Source organism: Paroedura picta, chromosome 11 (genome assembly GCF_049243985.1).
Source record: "Paroedura picta isolate Pp20150507F chromosome 11, Ppicta_v3.0, whole genome shotgun sequence".
In the NCBI taxonomy this organism is placed as follows: Eukaryota; Metazoa; Chordata; class Lepidosauria; order Squamata; family Gekkonidae; genus Paroedura; species Paroedura picta.
Genome location: NC_135379.1, coordinates 845,017 through 863,916, shown reverse-complemented (window position 1 = coordinate 863,916; position 18,900 = coordinate 845,017). Strand labels below are relative to the sequence as shown.

Sequence of the window (18,900 nt, the reverse complement as noted above, 5' to 3'; positions counted from 1 at the left end):
AATCTTGTACAAGGATCGACTAGCCCCTTCCAGCCCACTGGGGGTCTCCGGCCCTCCCTCTCGCTGCATGGCAAGGAGGCAGCAAAGAGGTGACGAAAGGAATCCCCCCTCCGAAGCACACTCAGAAAGGGGCTGGTCCCCATGCTCAGAATCTCACTCACACAGTAACTGCGGTTGGGAAGGGCAGGGCGAAAGCATCCCTGTGTGGGAGCGTGGCCAATGATTTTGCCACTAGAGGAGCCACGCAAAGGTGGCTTTCACACAACTTGGGTTCTGTGCATGGCTTTCGTCACAGCTGTGAACACAGAGGCACGTGTGTGGTGACCGGTCCTGGCTCATTTTCTTCTGCCTCCTGTTGTTTCTCTGCCACACATGCTCCCCTGCGGCTTTACATCAGCTCTTGGGGTCATATTAATCGCAGCTGCTGCTGCTGCAACTCACCCCCCCCCTTTGTTCTTTTCTCCGCATGTGCTCAATAGCACTGTAATGCTTCCGTTAAAATTTGAAATAGGTAAGTGGCAAAAGAGCCAGCGTGGTGTCGTGGTTAAGATCGGTGGCTTCTGATCTGGAGAACTGGGATTGATTCCCTGCTTCTCCACCTGCAGCCAGCTAGTTGACCTCAAGCTAGTGACTGTCCTGTTAGAGCTGTTCTCACAGAGTGGTTCTTTCAGCCCAATCTACCTCACAGGGTGTTTGTTGGGATGTGAGGAAGGCAAGGTAAGCCCGAGATTCCTTTGGGTATTGAAAAGCAGGGTATAAGAACCAATTCGTCTTCTAGATCACTGTAGTGCTATAGCACCACACTGATGTACAAGTAGCATTCCTCCAGCCATCTTGCAGCAGCTTACCTTTCCCATTCCTTTTCTGGCTGTTTGGACAAAGTTGCCTGCCCCTTTCTCCTTTAATCGCCACAACAAAAGGAGCTGAAGACTTAATTTAAAAACAGCAACTGAGAATTCAGAGGAACTGTTTGAAATGTCAATAGAAATGTGGTGCCTGACCACTGTAGTGCTATAGCACTTTAGCAGTGACCAGTTTTGCCTCCCAGGCCAGAAAGAGTCTCTTTGCCTTTGACACAGATGTGTTTTGATTGGGACATGCCGCCTGTCAGGCGCAAGTTGAAATGGTGGTCTTCAGATGCCCCCTCTCCTGGCTAACGAGAGGAGAATCTGGAAGAAAAAATGGGACCTCTTTTCTGGGGTGGGATCATCCCCCCCCCCCAAAGAGCATACAAGAGTGAAGATGGAGGAAGAAGCCACCAACACTGCGGCCTGAACATGCATACTCAGGAGTAAGCTTCACAGAGCTTAGTGGGATTTGTTTCTGAGTAAACCTGCAAGGCTTCCTTTGTAAGTGACTGCTTGGTCTCAACAAGACCCGAAACCAAATCAGGGTGTTTCTATTTCCATTACTGAATCAGAGACTTGGCCCCGATCATTTCTGGGGCCAAACTGAAAACGGGTTTGGTCCGGAGCGGTCAATTATTTCAGGCATTTTACTTTCTGACACAACTTCAACTTGCTTCCCTGTGAGGACAAAACGGGCGGGGTTGTTTCCCTTTTAGGAGATGTGCTGCAGAAAAGGGGGTGTCATGTTAGAAGTTCCCTGGTTTGCAAACCCAGGAAATATCTGTCCAAGGAAATGGGGGTCTTCTCCATCCCCCTCTGCCCGCCAACCCCTTGAATGTACTTTAGGATCGTTGCCCCCACTCAGGCAAGGCAGACCTACGAAATAACAAGCTGCCCGTACATTCTCCCTTCCCTGGTTTTGTCATCCTCTTCCTTGCATTGGTGATGCGTCCGTGGGGGTGGGGTGGGGTGGGGTGGGTGAAGGCGTTCAATTTGGAAGGAGAGGGGCTGGCTGTGCTTCCTTTTGTGTCGTGGGCCAATGAGGAGTTCTTGCCAAGAAGTGATGCTTCCTATTTATTAAAATGTTTCTGTCCCACTTTTCCTTCTGGCTCAAGGTGGCTCACAATAACAGTTACAAACAGGTTCAGTTTAAAAACTAAAAATCAGAGTCAGATCTCTCCCCCATCCACCCCTCAAAAGATGCCGGTCAGTCCAGACCTCTTCAAAATCCCTGGCCAAGAGGCCGGCCTGGCGGCGCCTCCAAGGAGGGGACCCCCCTGGCCTCTCCAGGGGGCCGTTCTGCAGAGCTGGAGCCCCTGATGGCAAGGCCCTGGCTCCGGTTTTCTAGCAACGTCTCTGGCAGCGGAGCAGGTTTCGGAGTCAGCGCTCCCTCGAGATGGGTGGCCAAGTGGGCCTGCCTGCAGGATCCCTGAAAGAGGAACGTTTCTGGCAGGGGAGTGTTTGGGGGAGTCAGTCCTTCAGACCCCCACGTGGAAGAGTCCAGGAACACCTCAAGACTGACACAGCCGGCGGCAGGGAGGAACGCTGCGGAGTCCCTGCTGTCCAGAGAAGTGAGCCTTAAGCCCGAACCCCCCCCCCCCCCCGACCCAAGCTTTGTTAGTCTTGAAGGTCTTCCTGGACACCAAACCCTTTTGTGTTCCCAAAAGAGCCCGAGCTCTTCTCTCGCAGAAATCTGTGCACAGAAGGGTTTGGAAGCCAACTGATGCACACATCTCCGACTTCCCTCCCCACAAATAATTTCCCTTCCACTTTGTCACCCCCTGGTTTTTGACACGCTTCGTGCAGACGGCTCTCCCAGTGGCCCAGGGCAGTCCTCGGGCCCCTGGGCCCCTCACGGGAGTCACAGGAGGCGAGGGAAGTCTAGGAGGCCAGCTCCTCCGGGAGTTGCCCCCCCCCCCCCCGGGAAGGCGGGAGACCGGCCTCTGACCTCCAGCCGTGGTGGGTGAAAGCAAGCAGGGCAGGCAGAGGGGGAAGCCCTGCAGTCTCACTGCTTGGGCCGGGCAGATCAAGGAGCCTCTCTTTGCCAGCCTCTCGGGGTCTCCTCAGCCGGGAGTTATGGGGGGAAGGAAACCTGAGCCCGGAGCAGTCGCAGGCCTGGGGCCTGAGAGGCCACTGAGGCATTCCCACCACCGGGTACCAACTTCCAGGCTGTGTCTGGAGATCTCCTGGGATTCCCACTGGTCTCTGGATGGCTGAGATCAGATTTGCTGGAGGAGAACGGCTGTCTTGGAAGGTGGACTCTGGCACTGCATCCACCTGTGATCCCAAGCCCCAACCTCAAATGCCCAGGAATCTCCCACCCTGGAGCTGGCAACCCTGAGGATCCCAGCTCAGACGGGGCCAAGCAGCATCCACAGGCCTCCCAGCTGCCAGAAGGTATCCCAGCTTGGTGTAGGGGCTGGATTTGGGAGACTCGGGTTCGAATCCCCATTTCTGCCATGGAAGCTTGCCGGGTGGCACATTTGCAGTCTAGGCCACCTCACAGACGTCTGAGAACAAAATCTCACTGGGGAAAAAGGTGGCCAAATCGTGGCTCTCCAGGTGTCCATGGACTACAATTACCATGAGCCCCGGAGGCACGGCTGGATTTTCCGATAGGCTAACGAGGCTTCGGCCTAGGGCCTCAAGATCAAGAGGGGCCTATATTCCACATTTTTTATAAAGGTTTTATAACCAATCACAACATGTTTCATTTAACCTATTGATATACATCACAGTAATGATGTATTTTATTATTTTATTCTCTCTCATGTCATTTACAAACTTAAAAACGGGAGGTGAAAGGGCAACATAAGTGGAATAGCCTAGGGACTCTTTTCATGTAAATCCGGCCCTGCCCGGAGGGGTAGTCTGTGGACACCTGGAGAGCCAGTTTGGCCACCCTGCTCTAGAGAGCCCCGAGAAGCCCCCACACCCCGTTCCGCTCAGAGTACGTCCCTTGTTGGCAGGATGGGCTCTGTCCCAGGTCCCCCGCTAGCCTGTCCGGCAGCCCCCCTCTGCTAGAGGCCTTGGGGGGGGGGGTGTTCCCACTGGGAGTCTTGGGAGACTTCCTTCCTGGCACCAGCAAGATGCAGCAACCGGTGGCCCAGAAGTCCTCATAGGACCCCCCCCCTCCCACCGAGCTCCCTTTCCCGGCTTGGGCTCTGGGTCACTCTTTGGGTCACTCTGTGGGCAGGGCTCTGGCGGCTGAGGCTGGCCTGTCCGACAGACACATGCCGTGAACCACGTCCTCTAGCTGGTAGAACGTCTGGAACACCGCCGGTGCTGCCACGTGGCACTCAAAATAGCGCCTCAGTTTGGCCAAGCTCTCCAGGACTTCTGCCTTCGAGGGGCAGGAAGGCACAGCTGAGCCCTTGGCCCCTTCCTCCTCCTCCTCCTCCGCCATTGTGTGGGTCAGGCCTTCACCCCACTGGCCCCCTCCCGCCCTCTCCACACCGTCCTGCTGCTGCCCGAAACACTCCAGGCCTTCATCGACCAACACAAACCGCTCAAACTGTTCCTGGTTCAGGAAGCCGAAGGCGCGGAGGACGTCCCCGGGAGGAGCTGGGACACGCGGAGTGACCCCAAAGCCGGCAGCTCTGAAGCTGTTGGTCACCGTCTGCGGACAGACCTCCCTCCAGGCTTGGAGGATCATGTGGATGGCGTCCAGAAGGGTCACTTGCCTGGAGTGTACGCTTGGAGAGCTGGCAGCTTGACTGTCCAGCCTGGCGGCCAGTCGGGTCAGCGTCCTTTGCCGGTAGTGGCCCTTAAAAGCCTGGAGGATGCCTTGCTCGAGAGGGCGGAGCCTGGGAGGCTGCAGAGGCAGGCCCACCACCTTGACGTTGGAGAGCTCCACGGAGGGGTGGGCTGCGCATGGCACTAGGAACAGGGCCACAGTCTTCTGCCTGCGCTTCATGTCAGTGTTAAATTTCTGGAGCCACTCGGAGAAGATGGCCGGCGTCATCCAGGCCTGGCTGTGGGCTCTGTAGGTGACGGGCGGCTCCTCTGCACCGACCCCCCCGAAGCAAAACGGTGTCGGTCCCTTGCCGACGATCAGGGGCTCCCTTTTGTCCGAAGCATCCCAGTTGGTGCAGAGCAGGACGGTGAGCCGGTCCTCGGCCCCTGACCTGTGCTCCGTGCCCAGGGCTCCTGGGGTTGCCCGGAACAAGAGGCCTGTTTCCCCGCAAGCGTAGATGTCGGAGGGATCGTATCGACTCAGGAGACTTGGTGGGACCACATTTCCCCAGCGCTCCTCTCCCGGGAACTCCCCGTTCTGTTTCTCCGGGCGGGGCCTTTCCCGCCCGGCTTTCTGCCTCGACTTGAACCCAGCCAGCCAGGTGTGCAGCTCTGGTTTCCCAAACGTCTCTGCCAAGGCCCTGGCCTTGTCCTTGGGCTCTGCCCCGTGGGTGGAGAGGCTGGGCGTGCAGCTGTGCTCAAACCACTGCAGGAGGGCTGCCTCGCCCCCTGCGCCCCTCTGCTCCAGCTTGCGCTTGCGTCCCGGGTTGCTGTTTTGGCACCACTCCGCCAGGATCCGCTCTTTGTTCTTGATGATGCGGCAGATCTGAGGCTGGGAGACGCCGAACCTTTTGGCCAGCTCGCTCTGGGAGACCTTTGGCCCTTCCAGCACCTCCAGCACCCGGACCTTCTCCTGCAGGGAGAGCTCCTTCCGCTCTTTCCTGGGCGCAATGACCTCACCCGGCGGAGGCAAGCTCTTCCTCCGGCAGCCGGCGTGGCCAAAGGAACTCACCGCCGGGCACGGTCCCCGGCAGCTGGGGAGGGCCGGGTGGTCCGTAAAGCTCCTTCCGCAGTCACTGCAGATGTACGAACACTGCCTGGCGTGCTGGTTCCCCTGGTGCTTTTCCAGGTCTGCCTTTTGACCAAAGTTCTTCCCACACTCCAGGCACCAGTGGGGCATCTCTCCCAGTGGGGGCCTGCAGACCCCAAAGGCTGTGTGTGTGCTGAGGCCGGAACCCGCCCTGTGCTCCATCCGCGGCCCCTCTGCGCTGGCCGCCTCTGGCCCCAGCAGCTTCTTCCCCAGCACAGGGCGACGGGGACCACTCCCAGCGCCTCTTGCTGGCAAGGCTTCCCTCTCTGCTTCCTGCATCTCCAGGCAGCCCTCCTCCTCCTCCGCCTCTCCTGCGAAAGGAGAGAAACACAAGGCCAGGCAGGGTCAGGGCAGTGGCCAGAAGGACGGGGAAGGAGGCAGCGCAGGGCTCAGAAGCCACCGCTCACGGCACTCCCTGCAAGGTGGAACAGCGATGGGACGGTCCTCTAGATGGGGAGGCAGAGCCTTTCGGTGGTTAATGTTTTACGTTTTAATGTTAATTCCAGACTAGTATAGCTAAAAGGTAAACAAGACCAGGTATGCGGGATTTGGTGCAATTAAAAATTGACTGTTTAATACCTTTTGGTTAACTATGTGATCTACGTCTGACGAAGGCAAAACGTGTTAAGTCAGGTTTATATTAGAAGAGAAGGGGGAGGGGATTTTTAGCCCCAGCTGCCCAAAAGAGTCTCAAAGTGGCTTCCCATCGCCTTCCCTTCCTCTCCCCACAAAAGGCCCCCTGGGAGGCAGGTGGGGCTGAGAGACCTCTGACAGGACTGCTTGATGAGAACAGCACTATCAGGGCTGTGACAAGGCCATTTTGAAGAACCGCTGCTAAGTCATAATAAGAATGGTTGTAAATATAATAATATTATAATTTGTATTCTATTCACTTAAAAAAACAAAACAAAAACAGTATCCCCCCTCCTCCCTAATCCACTGCTGACTGTCTGGCATCCAGCAGAGCTCCAGATGGGAAATGGCCCCCCGGGGCAGAGCTCCAAAGCTGCAGGTGTCTGGAACCCTGACCTGGAGGGCCCCGGCCGGCCCGATCTCATCAGAGCCCAGAGCAGCCCCCCAAGGGCCCGAGTCTTCCAGGTGCTCCTGACTCCGGCCCACAGCAGGGCCACCCTCTGGAACCTCCCCCGTGTCCACGTAGGACGGCCTGGTCTACTGATTAGTAACTTACCTGGCAGCGATAAATCCAGTTGCATTCACTGCAGCTTCCTCCTGGATAAGGATTCTGCACAGGATTCTGCTCTGGGCTTTCCACTAAGGATTAGCTGTGGAAATGCTGTTTTCACCACATTATCATGCTGACCAAACTGCTCCATGGAGAGACAAGCACAAGCAGGGGAAACAGCTTCTGCTTGGACAGGCCAGATGATGTCCGGTTTGTGCCGGCCTGTTCTGTACCTCGGGAGCAGAGTCAGCCTAAGGCCGCTGCCACTCAGCCAACCTGTCCCTTCTTAGAGCTGGAGGCGGAGCACATGGAGACCCATCTGTGCACGGGCTGGGGGGGGGGGCAAACAACCACTGCATTGCACTTGCCCAGAGGCAACACCTTCTCTTGCATTTCCACATCGCAGCCTCACAACGCCCCTTCCCACCTGCTGCCCAGCCCCCTCCTGCCTTACCTGAGCGTCCCGTGGGACTGGGGATTCCTGCCCCTCCTCTGGATCCGGAGAGCGTCTCCTCCGGACTCTGACCTCAGCCGATGCCCGGAGCCGCTTGGCTCCTTCTCACGTTCTCTGCTGGCATCAGCGGCCGCTCTGGGGCAGGGGGGGGCTGTGGGACGGGAGATGCTAGAGCATCTCTGAGAGACGGGGGCCCTGCAGCACTGCCCCGTCTCCCAGGCCGGGCCGGGCCGGGCCAGCAGCTGGGCAGGGCAGAGGAGGCCTTCGGACTGCTGCCAGGATGCCCCCGGCCCCCGGCCTCCCTCCAGCCCCGTCTCCCTCTGCCTGCTCTATGTTCACCTCTCCAATTGGTTCTGGCTGCACTGCTTCCCTGGTGCAGATTTCTCCGGGGCTGGGATTGGACGGGGATCCCTCCAATGGGCAGCAGGGGCACCTGGAAGCCGCAGCTGGAGCCCAGCGGCTCCCCCGATCCGGAGGACGAGGAGGAGAATGCCAAGCCGGGGCCCAGCATCGCAAGAGCCGAGGCAAAGCGCGTGGCTCTGGACCCAAGGAAGCCAGGCCCCCCCCCGCGGGTGCCAGCTGCGAACAGCTGCAGCAAAGAGAGCGGACACAGCAGGCTTCCCCGGTCCTCCCTCCTAAGGCAAGGGTGTCGAATTGTTTTGATTTTCAAAGGTCTACTGCAGGGGTAGTCAAACTGCGGCCCTCCAGATGTCCATGGACTACAATTCCCATGAGCCCCTGCCAGCATTCGCTGGCAGGGGCTCATGGGAATTGTAGTCCATGGACATCTGGAGGGCCGCAGTTTGACTACCCCTGGTCTACTGAATCAAGCCCTTTCCCAGCCGCTCCTCAGGGGGGTCTTTCCCATCACCTGCTGCCTGGTCCTTCGAACTGGAAATGCTGCCAGGATTGAAGCAGGGACCTTCTGCAGGCCCAGCAGAGGCCCTGGCGCTGAGCCACGACCCCTCTCCAAATTGCTGGAAGGTGTTGTCATGTTGCAGCCAAGTCATGGTGACAGTCAGAGCTGGCCTGGCCCTCTGGGCTCGGGTGCCGGACTCCCATGTTGGCCTCCTAACCAAAGACTAAGCAGGGCTGACCTTGCTTGGCCCCTGCCATCGGGCACAATCATGTTAGTCTGGGCCTACCTTAAAAGCAGAGGACGCCACGGAATTATCAATTGCACCAACACTCTCTCATCTCTGCCCCAGGGAATAGAGACAAAAGGCAAGAGTGCCTCTGAGCAGGTGGAGAGTGCCTAGCAGCCACCCCTCGCTTCTGGAAGCTGGGGGAAGCACGACCAAGCCTCAGCTGCAGTGCCTCTCAGGGGGTTGGACTAGATGACCCTGGAGGTCCCATCCAACTCAAGGATTCTAGGATTCTGTTGAGAAAGGGAATGGCACCAGGCAAGGGAGCCAGGGTTAGGGTTAGCCAGGATTAAGAGGGTCAGCCCAGCAGCTGGGAGACCCTGGTTTGAATCCCCGCTCACGCTCTGAGTGACCTTGGGCCTGAACCTACCTCAAAGGGCTGTTGGGTGGATAAAGTGGGAGCGAAGAGGAGGGCCTCCCTCTGCCTGGGGCCCTGGAGAGCGGCGGGCGCAGAGGGGCCCGGGCGTCTGGCCCAGCAGAAGGCGGCTTCCTGCCGTGTTCTTGGACCCCCCCCCCCCCCCCCCGGCTCCGGCTCCAGCTCCGGCTGCGGGGCCAACGTGCCTTGGATGGAGAGGCTCCTGGGGGCGCCCCTGACCCTCCGCGCCAGCAGCAGCTCCACGCCGACCTCCCGGCTCCCTCCCGGACGGGAGAAGGGAAAGGGCAAGCGCCAGCCTCGGGTTGCCACCCTCCAGGGCGGGGCTGGAGCCCGCCGCCTTTCACTGCAGCTCTCCAGGCGACCGAGACCCCAGAGAGAGAGAGAGAGGCCTCTGCGTCCCTCCGCCCGCCCCCGCCCCCGCCCGCCCCCGGCACATCCCGCCCCAGAGCTGGCAACCACCCCCCGCCGGTGACGCAACGCGGCCTCCTCCTCCCCCCTGGCGGCGCGGCCTCCGTCCGGCAGAGGGCGCTGCGGGGTGGCGGGGTCGCTCTGGCCGCCGCCTCGCCTGGCCCGCCGCCGCCGCCGCCGCCGCTGCGACAGCCGCTTCCTGGAACTGGCCCGGCGCGCCCCTGCGGCCTCCCGCCCGCCTCCCGCCCGGCCCGCGACGACGGGCCATGGCCGAGTGGAGCCCCGCCCAGGTGGGAGGGGGTCGTGGTCGTGGTCGTGGCGGGGGAGGGGAGGGGAGGGGTCGGGCCGGCGGTGCGGAGCCCCCTGGGGTGGGGCTCAGGGTGCAGGGAGACCCCCGCGGGAGGGGGAGGGGGAGGGGGCTCCTGGGCTCCCCCCCCGCTGGGGCCCCCTCCCCCCAGGCTCCACGCCCCACTCTGCAAGGGTGCCCGCCCTATCCGGAGAGAGTGAGTGTGTGTGTGTGTATTGGGGGGGGGGGGGGTGGCAACCCTACTAGGATCCTGGAGGCCAGTTCGAGGGCGCCACCCTTAAATTGCAAATATCTGCTCCAAAAGCCACCTGTCGTAGCTACTGCGGAGCAGGCAGATCTTTAGACAGTTAACTAGTTCTGCATTTTATGCCCTTGTTCCTCAGAGGCACTCAGGGCAGTGTGCACAGCTTGCTTTTTGTCTTCACAACAGTCCTGTGAGGTAGGTGAGTCTGAGACAGAAGGACTTGCCCAAGGTCCTGCAGCACTTTTCATGGCAGGGGGTTTGAATTTGGCCTTCCCAGATCCTCAGCGGGTACTCGAACCACCACACCACACAGGGGTCGGGGGCATCTCGGGCCCATGCATCTTGTGGCTGCCTGATGTGGTGCCTGGTCAGAGACACATCAGGGCCTGGGAGTGCTGGGTCTGCAGGTCTTTGACTCTCACTTCTGGGGCACACTCCGCACAGGCTCTGGGTGCGGAAAGGGCTCTAGGCCCTGCCTCTTGTGCAGAGCCCAGCCAGGAACATGGGCTCAGAGCCCTCAAGGGCACATCCCACTTTCAGGGCGCAGAGAGGGTTTCTGCCTTGCCTCACATTGCCACAGGAAGCCTTCTCTGCCTGGGCCCCGGGACCCTCAGGCTCAGCCGAGATGGACCTGGATGGACCAAGGGTCCATTTCAGAATAGGGCCGGTTCATGTGTTCTTCTACCTGCCCATAGCTTCTTGGGGTTCGCTTGGCATCTTCCTCCGGTCATCTTTGTGGTTAGCCGGTCTCTCGTTTTCTTCTTTTGGCCGTCCCCTCCTCTGGTTTCTCTGGCAGAGCTTCTGTCGTCTTCCAGAGTGTTTCCTGGTGAGATGCCTTGAATTGGGCTGAGCAGCCGGACTGTTGTTTCCTTTGCCCTGGAAATATGTTCTGCTGACTCAGCCTGGCTGTCTTATTCCCAGGCGGCAAGGCTTTGCCCCAAACCTTGCTTGTCCTCTGTGACAATGACCCATTATGAGCAATCGTTGGGCAGGTGGCGTTATAAATCTCTGTGTGTGTGTATTAAAAGGCTGTGCAGAGATGCCTGAAAAAGAAATGAGCAGCTGGAAGCCGTGGATGTTCCATGGCCTGGAACTCTTAACAAAGCAGAGGCCTGGTGGCCCCTGAAAACAAATCTCATGCTCAGCCACGCAAATACATCCGCCGCGTGCAACCTGTTGTGGGTATGGGGGACTGCTTTTGTCGTGTGCAGCATTTGGACAGCACCTGCCACACTCCGCAATGGCTTTGAGGTTTCCTCTTTTATAACTGCCAGGTGGACTCCGTTGTGGTTGTTGCCCCGTGAGAGCCAGCTCAGGCTCTCCAGGAGCTGTGGACAGTCTTCAGCAGGGGCCTGCTTAGACAGGGTTAGGTTTTTGAATTTACAGCGCTGAGTACCCTGAGAACAAGAGCAGGGATTTAACCTTCATATTTTGACCAGCTTTGAAAGTTTGAAAACATATGCTATGTATTCATTACAGATAGAATTGGGAGACTTTTATTTATATACTTTTCTTTTTTTCTTCTTTACCTATTAATATATAATACTTTAGTTTTGCATAGTTTTTAGTGTCAGTGCTTTAAAATCTTTAAGGAAAGTTATTTGGAAGGTTTAAAAGTGCAGAGAATCCAGAACCCCCCTCCCTCAGGAGGGGGGCTTTCAGCAAACCGAAAGTGGCATCCTGTGTGCCTCCTCTCCGCGGCCCCTTCCCCTCCCCTCCTCGTGATCAGAGTGGGTCAGAAGAAGCAAAGATGTGTCTTGTTAGCTTGACCGTAACATGTTGTGGCCTTTCTCAGCAAGGGAGTCTGCAGCTGGGTCCTTTCACAGTGCAGGCAGGGTTGCTGGCCCCTGGGTACCTATTTGTCTCCTTGCCCACAGGCTCTTCAGTGGAACACGGAGGCTCCACCCATGGCCGCGCTGCAGCCCCTCAGCCCTCTGGAGCAGGCCCCTGTGAGGGATGCAGTCCCTGAGACCGCTGACCTTTCCCTGACGGTCATGGCTGAGATCCAGGCCGTGGAGAGCAAGGTGGATTCCTACGCTGCGCAGCTCATGAGCCTGGAAGGCAGGATGGGGATGGCCGAGACCAAACTGGACGGCTGCGAGAAGACGGCGGTGGAGTTTGGGAACCAGCTGGAGAGCAAGTGGGCCGCCCTGGGGACCCTCATCCAGGAGTATGGGCAGCTCCAGAGGAGGCTGGAGAACATGGAGAACCTGCTCAAGAACCGGAACTTCTGGATCCTGAGGCTGCCCCCGGGCTCCAAAGGGGAAACTCCCAAGGTAGGAGAGTTGGGCATTGGGGCCGGATCCACAGCTCCAGAGGCTGCTGCTGGACTCTGCTTGGGGTGGGAGGCTCTCTGTGCCTGCTGTGGGCTTTCTGTGGGAAGGGGGCTGTCCTCACAGCCTTCCCTCCTCTGTTAGTGCTGCTTGTGCTGAAACATCAGCTCTATGCTTGCTGTCCCAGTACAGGCTGAAGCAAGTCAAAGGGGGTCAGATTCTCCCCAGAGCAGCCAAGAGGGGCCTGGCTTGGGGAGGGAGGGGCTTTGCTTAAGTGGCCTTTGTCTGAGGAAGGCCACTTAAGGCCTCTCACCTTGCCAGCCCATCTGAGGTTGATCCATCTCATTTATATTTTAGGAGCTTTTTCCATATAAATTTTATTTGTTGCATTTTAAAATGGTTTCTCTTCCTTGTAAGAGAGACAGGCCAAGGCGGCAATTTTAAAAATGAATTTTCCTCTACATCAGCCCCCAGTGGACCTGATCCGTCTAAAGCTGCTGCTCTTAACTGCTACACCAAGCTGGCCCCTGCATACGTTTTGAGCAGTTATGCCAATTTACCAACATTTACTTTTGTGCAACTCTGACATTACTTGAAGCGGGCTTTTTCATCCTGGGCTTTGTGAAATCCTGGGGGTTCTTGATGAAAGGGTTTCATGAATGTCTGGGAGTTAATTAATTCTTTATATATTTTTTAAATTTGTTAAACAATTATCGGGTGATATGACCATATATGGTCTCAACCCCCCCACCCCAAAAGCCCAATGATGGGCCTGGAGGGGGTGGGAAGGGGAGGGGCTCAGGGTGAGTGTGAACACAGCTCTGCTTCCCAACCACATTCTGCCTGACCAAGCCACTTTGGGGGTTTCTCGAAACCTGAATAATGTTTCAGGAGGTTCTCAACAATACAGAAGCTGAGAAAGGCTGATTTGAAGAATCTATTTCTTTCTTTCTTTCTTTCTTTCTTTCTTTCTTTCTTTCTTTCTTTCTTTCTTTCTTTCTCTCTCTCTCTCTCTCTCTCTCTCTCTTTCTCCCTCTCCCTCTCCCTCTCCCCCCCTCTATATTTGAATGTTTATTAATTTTGCACTGAGTGGCTCATGCAGGGTGCCTCGCTGGCTTCCCAGGGCAGCACCATGTGCTTCCATGTGTCCTGCGGCTGTGTAGTGCTAAAGCTTCTGTGTGCAAATAGTGCGTGTGCTGCAGAGGTGCGAAATGAGGGGGGCTGGGAGAAGTTGAGGCAGGAGAAGCAGACTGCAGCAGAAGGAGTGCTGATGAAGTTGTGTCAGAGATCTGCTGGGCTGCAGTTGCCCTGCTCAGATGTTGGCTACAGGACACATCCGAATCTCTGGAAAGGCCCTGGCCCCTCCTGCCCATCCATGTGCCTGCCTGCCTGCCTAGCCACAGCTGTCCTCTCCTGTTGGGGAAGAGATGCACAACATACACCAGGTCTCCGCAGTATTTAAATTTTTAGTTTTATTTATTATTTCTCCAAAGTCTCAGAACAGCTTACATAAGTTAAAATGTACCATACAAATTAGACAATATATGCTATAATAATATTTCAAATTCAATGGTCATTACTTAAAAACAACTAGTCTGCTGACCCATCTCCTACTCCAGGGGAAGGAAGAAGGGGAGATTGTAGAATGTAATCTCTGATGGGCTCAGATGGGAAACCGGCAGAATTTGGTGTCACCTCAGCTGTAGACCTGGGGGAACTGCTGAAGGTCTCTCACGGAGCCCATGAGTACTCTCCCTCACACCCTGAGAGCTTTTCAGGAAACAGTCGGGGCCATGGTAAGGGAAGGCCGTCCTCATTCAAATGAGAAAAGTTTCCCCTGGAGGACCGGGCTTTGCGTAGCCAGGGTGCTGTTCCGTTTCCCCTTCGGGCTTAGCTTCTTCTCAGGAGCTGGGGGGAGGGAGGCAGCCATTTCCCCCACCCCCTCCTAACATTCCAGAGATACCCACAGGCCCCAAATGTTGGTGATCCCTGCCGTGCGCGTTGTTGAGCATGGGCACCACTGGCGAGCCCCTGCCTGAGACCCCAGGCCGGTAGCTGTGAATGAGCGGCCTGGCCGAGCCCCTCGGAGTGAGCAGGGCACGGGGGTGTGGCAGCGAGAGAGGGTGACGGGATCTCCGGCCTCTTGCTGCGATCGCAGGTCCCGGTGGTCTTTGACGAAGCCTCCTGCAGCTTCTCCGAGCAAGAGTGGCAGAGCTTGGACGCCGAGCAGAAGGACCTCTGCAAGCACCTCATGAAGTGCAACTACAAGGCGGTGGTCTCGATGGGTAAGGGGGGCTGAGCACACGGGGGGAGGGGGCGGGAAGGCCGGGAAGCGGAAGGGCCAGGCTGGGCCTTGCCTGGGAGGCTGCCCGGCCTCGTCCTCTGCCTGCCTCTTCCTGCCTAAGCAGAGAGCAGGAGCACCGGGACAGGCGCTCACGGAGCAGGGAATTCTGTCCCAGTTGCCCTATTCATCTGGTGGGTGCGCAAGAGGGGGCCCTTTTGATGGCAGCCCCACAATTGTGGGACAAGCCCTCCCCGACTCAGGGGTGGTGCACCTGACCCCCACGCTGTCCATTCTTCAGAAGTCGTTTAAGGCAGGCTCAGTGAGGACAGCACTGGATGCAAGCAGTCCGGAAGGACCAGTTTCACGTTTTAGTTCACGTTTTGTTTTGTTCTTCTGTATTCCTTTGTCATCTGCCCAAAACCTCTGGGTCCTCCTGACCTTTCGGTCCTTCCTTTTCCACCTGCAGACGCCGCCATTTCCAAACCTGACCTCCTGTCCCAGATGGAAGAGGACGATGCTGCAGATCAAGGCGGGAGTGAGGACAGAGAGCCCCTGAAGGAATCCAGCCTGGGTGCGTGAGACAGCCTGCCACGGGGGAGGGGGGGAGGGGGGGAGGTCCGTGTGTGCCCCCTCCCCTGGCTCCCTGGGAGGCAGCTCTGAGGCTGCCAGAATGGCCCTGCCCCTCGGACTGAGAGAGCAGCAACGCTTCCACAGCCTTTGATTGCCAACTCTCTGAGCATGACTGACTGTACGGAGTGTTTTTGTGTAGCCAGGCGATCTGCAGATTGTCCAGCAGCCGGGCAAGGGACGTTCAGAAGGGATTTGCCACTGCCTGCCTCTGCCTCAGCCCCCCCCCCCCCCCTGCAGTGTTCCTTGGAGGACCTCCACCCCAGCCCCTTCCAGAGGACAGTCAGGGCCGGCCTTGCTGAGCTCCTGAGATCTGATGGGAACGGGCTGTCCTGGGCTACCCGGCTGTCCTCTGAGCCGGTTCAGTCCCCGTTTGCCCGCTTCCCTCCAGCTGTGCTTCCGGGCTGCATGATGAGTGGGGTGGGGAGGGCTGCCGAAAGGGGCCACATGTGGACCGTCACGTGGCACATGATTGCGGGGGAAAGATGCGGAGACTTTCTGGACATCCCTGCCCAGCAGGAAAGCTCAGCAGGATGCCGAGGAGCCATCGATGGGGGGTGAGGTGGGATTGGGCTCCTCTGAGCCCCGCTGGATCCTGCGCTGCGATGGAACCGCTGGGCTGTCTTGAGCAGGGGGAGGACTCTGGGAGAGCTGCTGCAAGGGCACCTCTCTCTCTCGTTTGTGGGATCTTTGTCGTCCAGAGCGACATGCAGACTGGCCTGAGAGGAGGTGATATTTGTAATGGAGCATGCAGGGTTTCCAAGTTGTCGGCAGGGACCACAAGCCAGTTACCAAAAGCCCCCAAAACATTCTCAAAGGGAGAGCAGATGTAGAGCCCCCTAACTGGTCTGGGTGGCACAAGTGGTGTCCCCATCTTGTGGACAGCCCTGTCAGGTAGGCTTCACAGACAAGCACCACTTAGGGCTGCCAGTCCAGGGCTGAGGAGGAGCAAGTCTGAGGGTTGCCTCCTTGGTGACGGACATGAGATTTCCATACAGGGCAGAGCCGGTCCTGGGAGGGCTGATGGGCAGCTGTGCCCCCTGCCCTGCAGTTGCTGGAATGTCCTCCACGCTCTGCAGGAGGAGGGTGGTCTATTCACTCTTTGGCTGGGTCAGGCTGTGCCTGTGGGCTTTGGGGCTGGCTTTGAGGACTAGACCCCTGCTTTGAAAACCTTTGGAAGCTGGGCCCTGTGCCCAGATGCGTGCCACGCCCACCCTCTGCTTGCTTGGGTCTGCTGGACAGACACGGCCCTTGGCGTCTGTGAAACAGCCAGCCCCCCCCCCCCCCCCGAAGGCCAGGCACGTGACCCCTCCTGCTCTTTGCCTGTGGGGATTCTTTGGTCTGTCAGGCAGTGCCGCTGACGGGGTGTGCTTCTCTCCACAACACAGGCTGTCCGATTTCTGCACTCCACGACACTTCCTGGATGGAACAGGAGGACATGGCCCTAGTCAAGAGCATGGGAGACTTGGAGGAGAGGGAGATCCCGGGAGACTCCCCGATGGGTAAGTGAGTTCGGTAAGGGGCTCTCAGAGCACCCTGTGCTCTTTGGGGCAGGGAGGGGTTAGGGGTGGCCTCTTCAGCGCAAGGGTGTCTGGGTGCTACCTGGAAAGGTGAACTGGAAAGGGTCCAGTGCAGTAGAGGGCAGCTTCATGTGGGATAAGTCCTGACGCTTTCAAAATATTATGCCTCAGAGCGGAATGAAAAACAGTTGAATTCTACATGTGGGGCAGATTTCTTGAGCTGTGGAAGGTGTGAATGAATCAGGAGGGGCAGGGCAGGGGGCTCTGGGGTCTCCTCCCGCCAGGGTGCTGCTAATGTGCCGTGTTCTTTGCTTTCTCAGACGCTCCACAGCTCCTGGAGGAAGACCCCGAAAGCTTAGAGCTCCCCGGCATGTTTCCGAGGAAATGGACGGAGGTCTTCCAGGGCCCAGGGGAGGAGCTGCTGTGCGAGAGCCAACCCATCCTGATCCCCCCTCCCAGGAAGCCCCCAGGAAGCGGCCTGAGACGTTCCGCTCGCTGTGTGACTGAGGTCCGGAAGGGGGACGCCTTCGTGCTTGCCCTGGAGGCTCACGCCGGCCCCTACATCTGCTGTGAGTGCGGGGAGGCCTTCGTGGACAAGCAGCTCTTCACCACCCACCAGAAGAGCCACGGCGGAGGTGGGACTTACCCTGCGATGGACCCTGGAGGGGGCCTGATGCTGAAGCCGGGCCCGATCGCGGCCCCAAGAGCCCAGCCCCTGGCCCGTCCCAAGCCCCCCAAGCGCCCAGAGCCGCAGAGGAGCTCTCCCCTCAAGCCGGGGGCTGGGAAGCGCCCCGGAAACCACATGGTGGACCGGCCCTACACCTGCACCCAGTGCAAGGAGAGCTTCAAGCTGGAGGTCAGCCTTCTCCTCCACCAGAAGCTGCACACCGGCAAGGGGGACGGGCCCCTGACCTGCACGTACTGCGGGAAGGATTTCCGTGACCTCTCCAAAGCCGTGCGGCACCAGCGCATCCACACGGGCGAGAGGCCCTACCAGTGCACCGAGTGCGGGAAGAGCTTCATCCGGCGCGACCACCTCCTCAAGCACTGGCGCGTGCACACGGGGGAGACCCCCTACCAGTGCAGCACCTGCGGGAAGAACTTCCGCTACAAGGAGTCCCTGAACTGCCACCAGAAGATCCACACCCGCAACCCGGCCGTGTGCCACGTGGCCCTGGCCTCTCCGCCCAGCATCGTGGCCCTGAAGCAAGAGCAGCCCTAGCGACCCGGCCCACGTGCGCCCCCCTCCCCCGCCCGCGTGGGACCCGGGAGAGGAGCCTCCCCTGGACGGCCGGAAGGCCAGCTGACCCTGCGCCCCAGGCGGGGAGCCAAGCCATGCACGGGGGGGGGGGGGGCTTGAGGGACTTCAGCCCCGCTCTCCTCCTCTCTGGCCCACAGGTTGCACTTGGGCAGGTTGCATCATGGTGCACGTGGCCTCCCACACCCTCCCGCTCTTCTTCCTGCCGCTCGGCTGCCACAGAGCGCCCCGCGGGAGGCTGACACAAAGCCCGTGTGGAGGGCAGGCCTGGGGGTGCCCGGCTTGGCCTCTCCCCACCCCAAGTGCTTCGGTGGAGCTCCAGTGCAAGCCCTCCTTCCCCGGTTAGGTGTTCTTAGTAAAGGTGTTTGTGTGTCTTCTTCTTCCGCTGGCTTGGAGGACACCCCCAGGTCACCCACCGCCCGCGAGAGAGAGAGAGAGAGAGAGAGACGCTGCTGCCGCGCGAAGCCAGGGCCGCCTGTGACGCATCAGTGTGGGACGGTGCAGTTGGGTGCGCTGCCTGTACCGTCGTAGCCCAGTTCTTGCCCACTCCAGAGCATACCGGGTCTGGTCCCTTTGTCTTGTTGTGGTGGTTCTGTTTTTTAAAGGAGGCATCTCTGTAAATATGGGTTGAATTCTATATGGGTTTTCAGTGTTGTTGACCTAAATGTCCGCTGAGGGGACCGTCATGAACCGGCTTTTCCTCCCTGTGATGTCCGGTGTTGCGTCTGTGGCTGCGTTTTTTTGTAACCCCTTCTGCAAATGTGCCCTCAATACATCTGTCTCCTCTGAAGCCGTTGTCCTCTCTGGGGAGGGGGCCTGTGGGGGCCACCGGATTCAGCCGTGGAGCGTCTCGTGGGCAGGCCCGATGCAGACGCCCGGAGATGAGCCCTTGGCACGCCGTGGAGCTGGCTGCTCATTTGGGCTGTGGAACGGCACACGACTGCGACTAGAGCAAAACGGAGCTGGCAGTCGGTTTCCCTGGGAGCAGAAAAGCACACGGGAGCTCTCTGGTCTTGTGTCATCCAGTGTGTGTTTCTTTCTCAAGGGGCATATTTATTTATTCCCGTTCTGCAGATCAGGGAAAGGGAAGCCCTCGGGCTCCTCTCGCCCGCTAAGAGGCAGCTGCCCCTGACCGGCCAAGGGGCTCC

The 18,900-nt window shown here is 58.5% G+C and overlaps 2 protein-coding genes across 2 annotated transcripts in view; both read left to right on the top strand.

Annotated features, from left to right (window-relative positions):
* Positions 1-18,900, top strand: part of LOC143820848 (uncharacterized) — a 34,184-nt gene that overhangs the window by 6,857 nt on the left and 8,427 nt on the right. Inside the window, exons 5-9 of the mRNA XM_077304172.1 lie at positions 4,267-4,710; positions 5,377-5,712; positions 7,263-7,450; positions 7,690-7,950; positions 8,994-9,132. Coding sequence (XP_077160287.1) covers positions 4,267-4,710; positions 5,377-5,712; positions 7,263-7,450; positions 7,690-7,950; positions 8,994-9,132 — 1,368 coding nt within the window. The remainder of the gene's footprint in view (positions 1-4,266; positions 4,711-5,376; positions 5,713-7,262; positions 7,451-7,689; positions 7,951-8,993; positions 9,133-18,900) is intronic.
* On the top strand, positions 9,290-18,542 carry LOC143820927 (zinc finger protein 783-like). Its single transcript, XM_077304350.1, has 6 exons — positions 9,290-9,529; positions 11,668-12,066; positions 14,222-14,348; positions 14,814-14,918; positions 16,363-16,476; positions 16,815-18,542. Exons 1-6 carry the CDS (start codon positions 9,506-9,508, stop codon positions 17,714-17,716), a joined length of 1,671 nt encoding a protein of 556 aa, XP_077160465.1. The 5' UTR covers positions 9,290-9,505; the 3' UTR covers positions 17,717-18,542.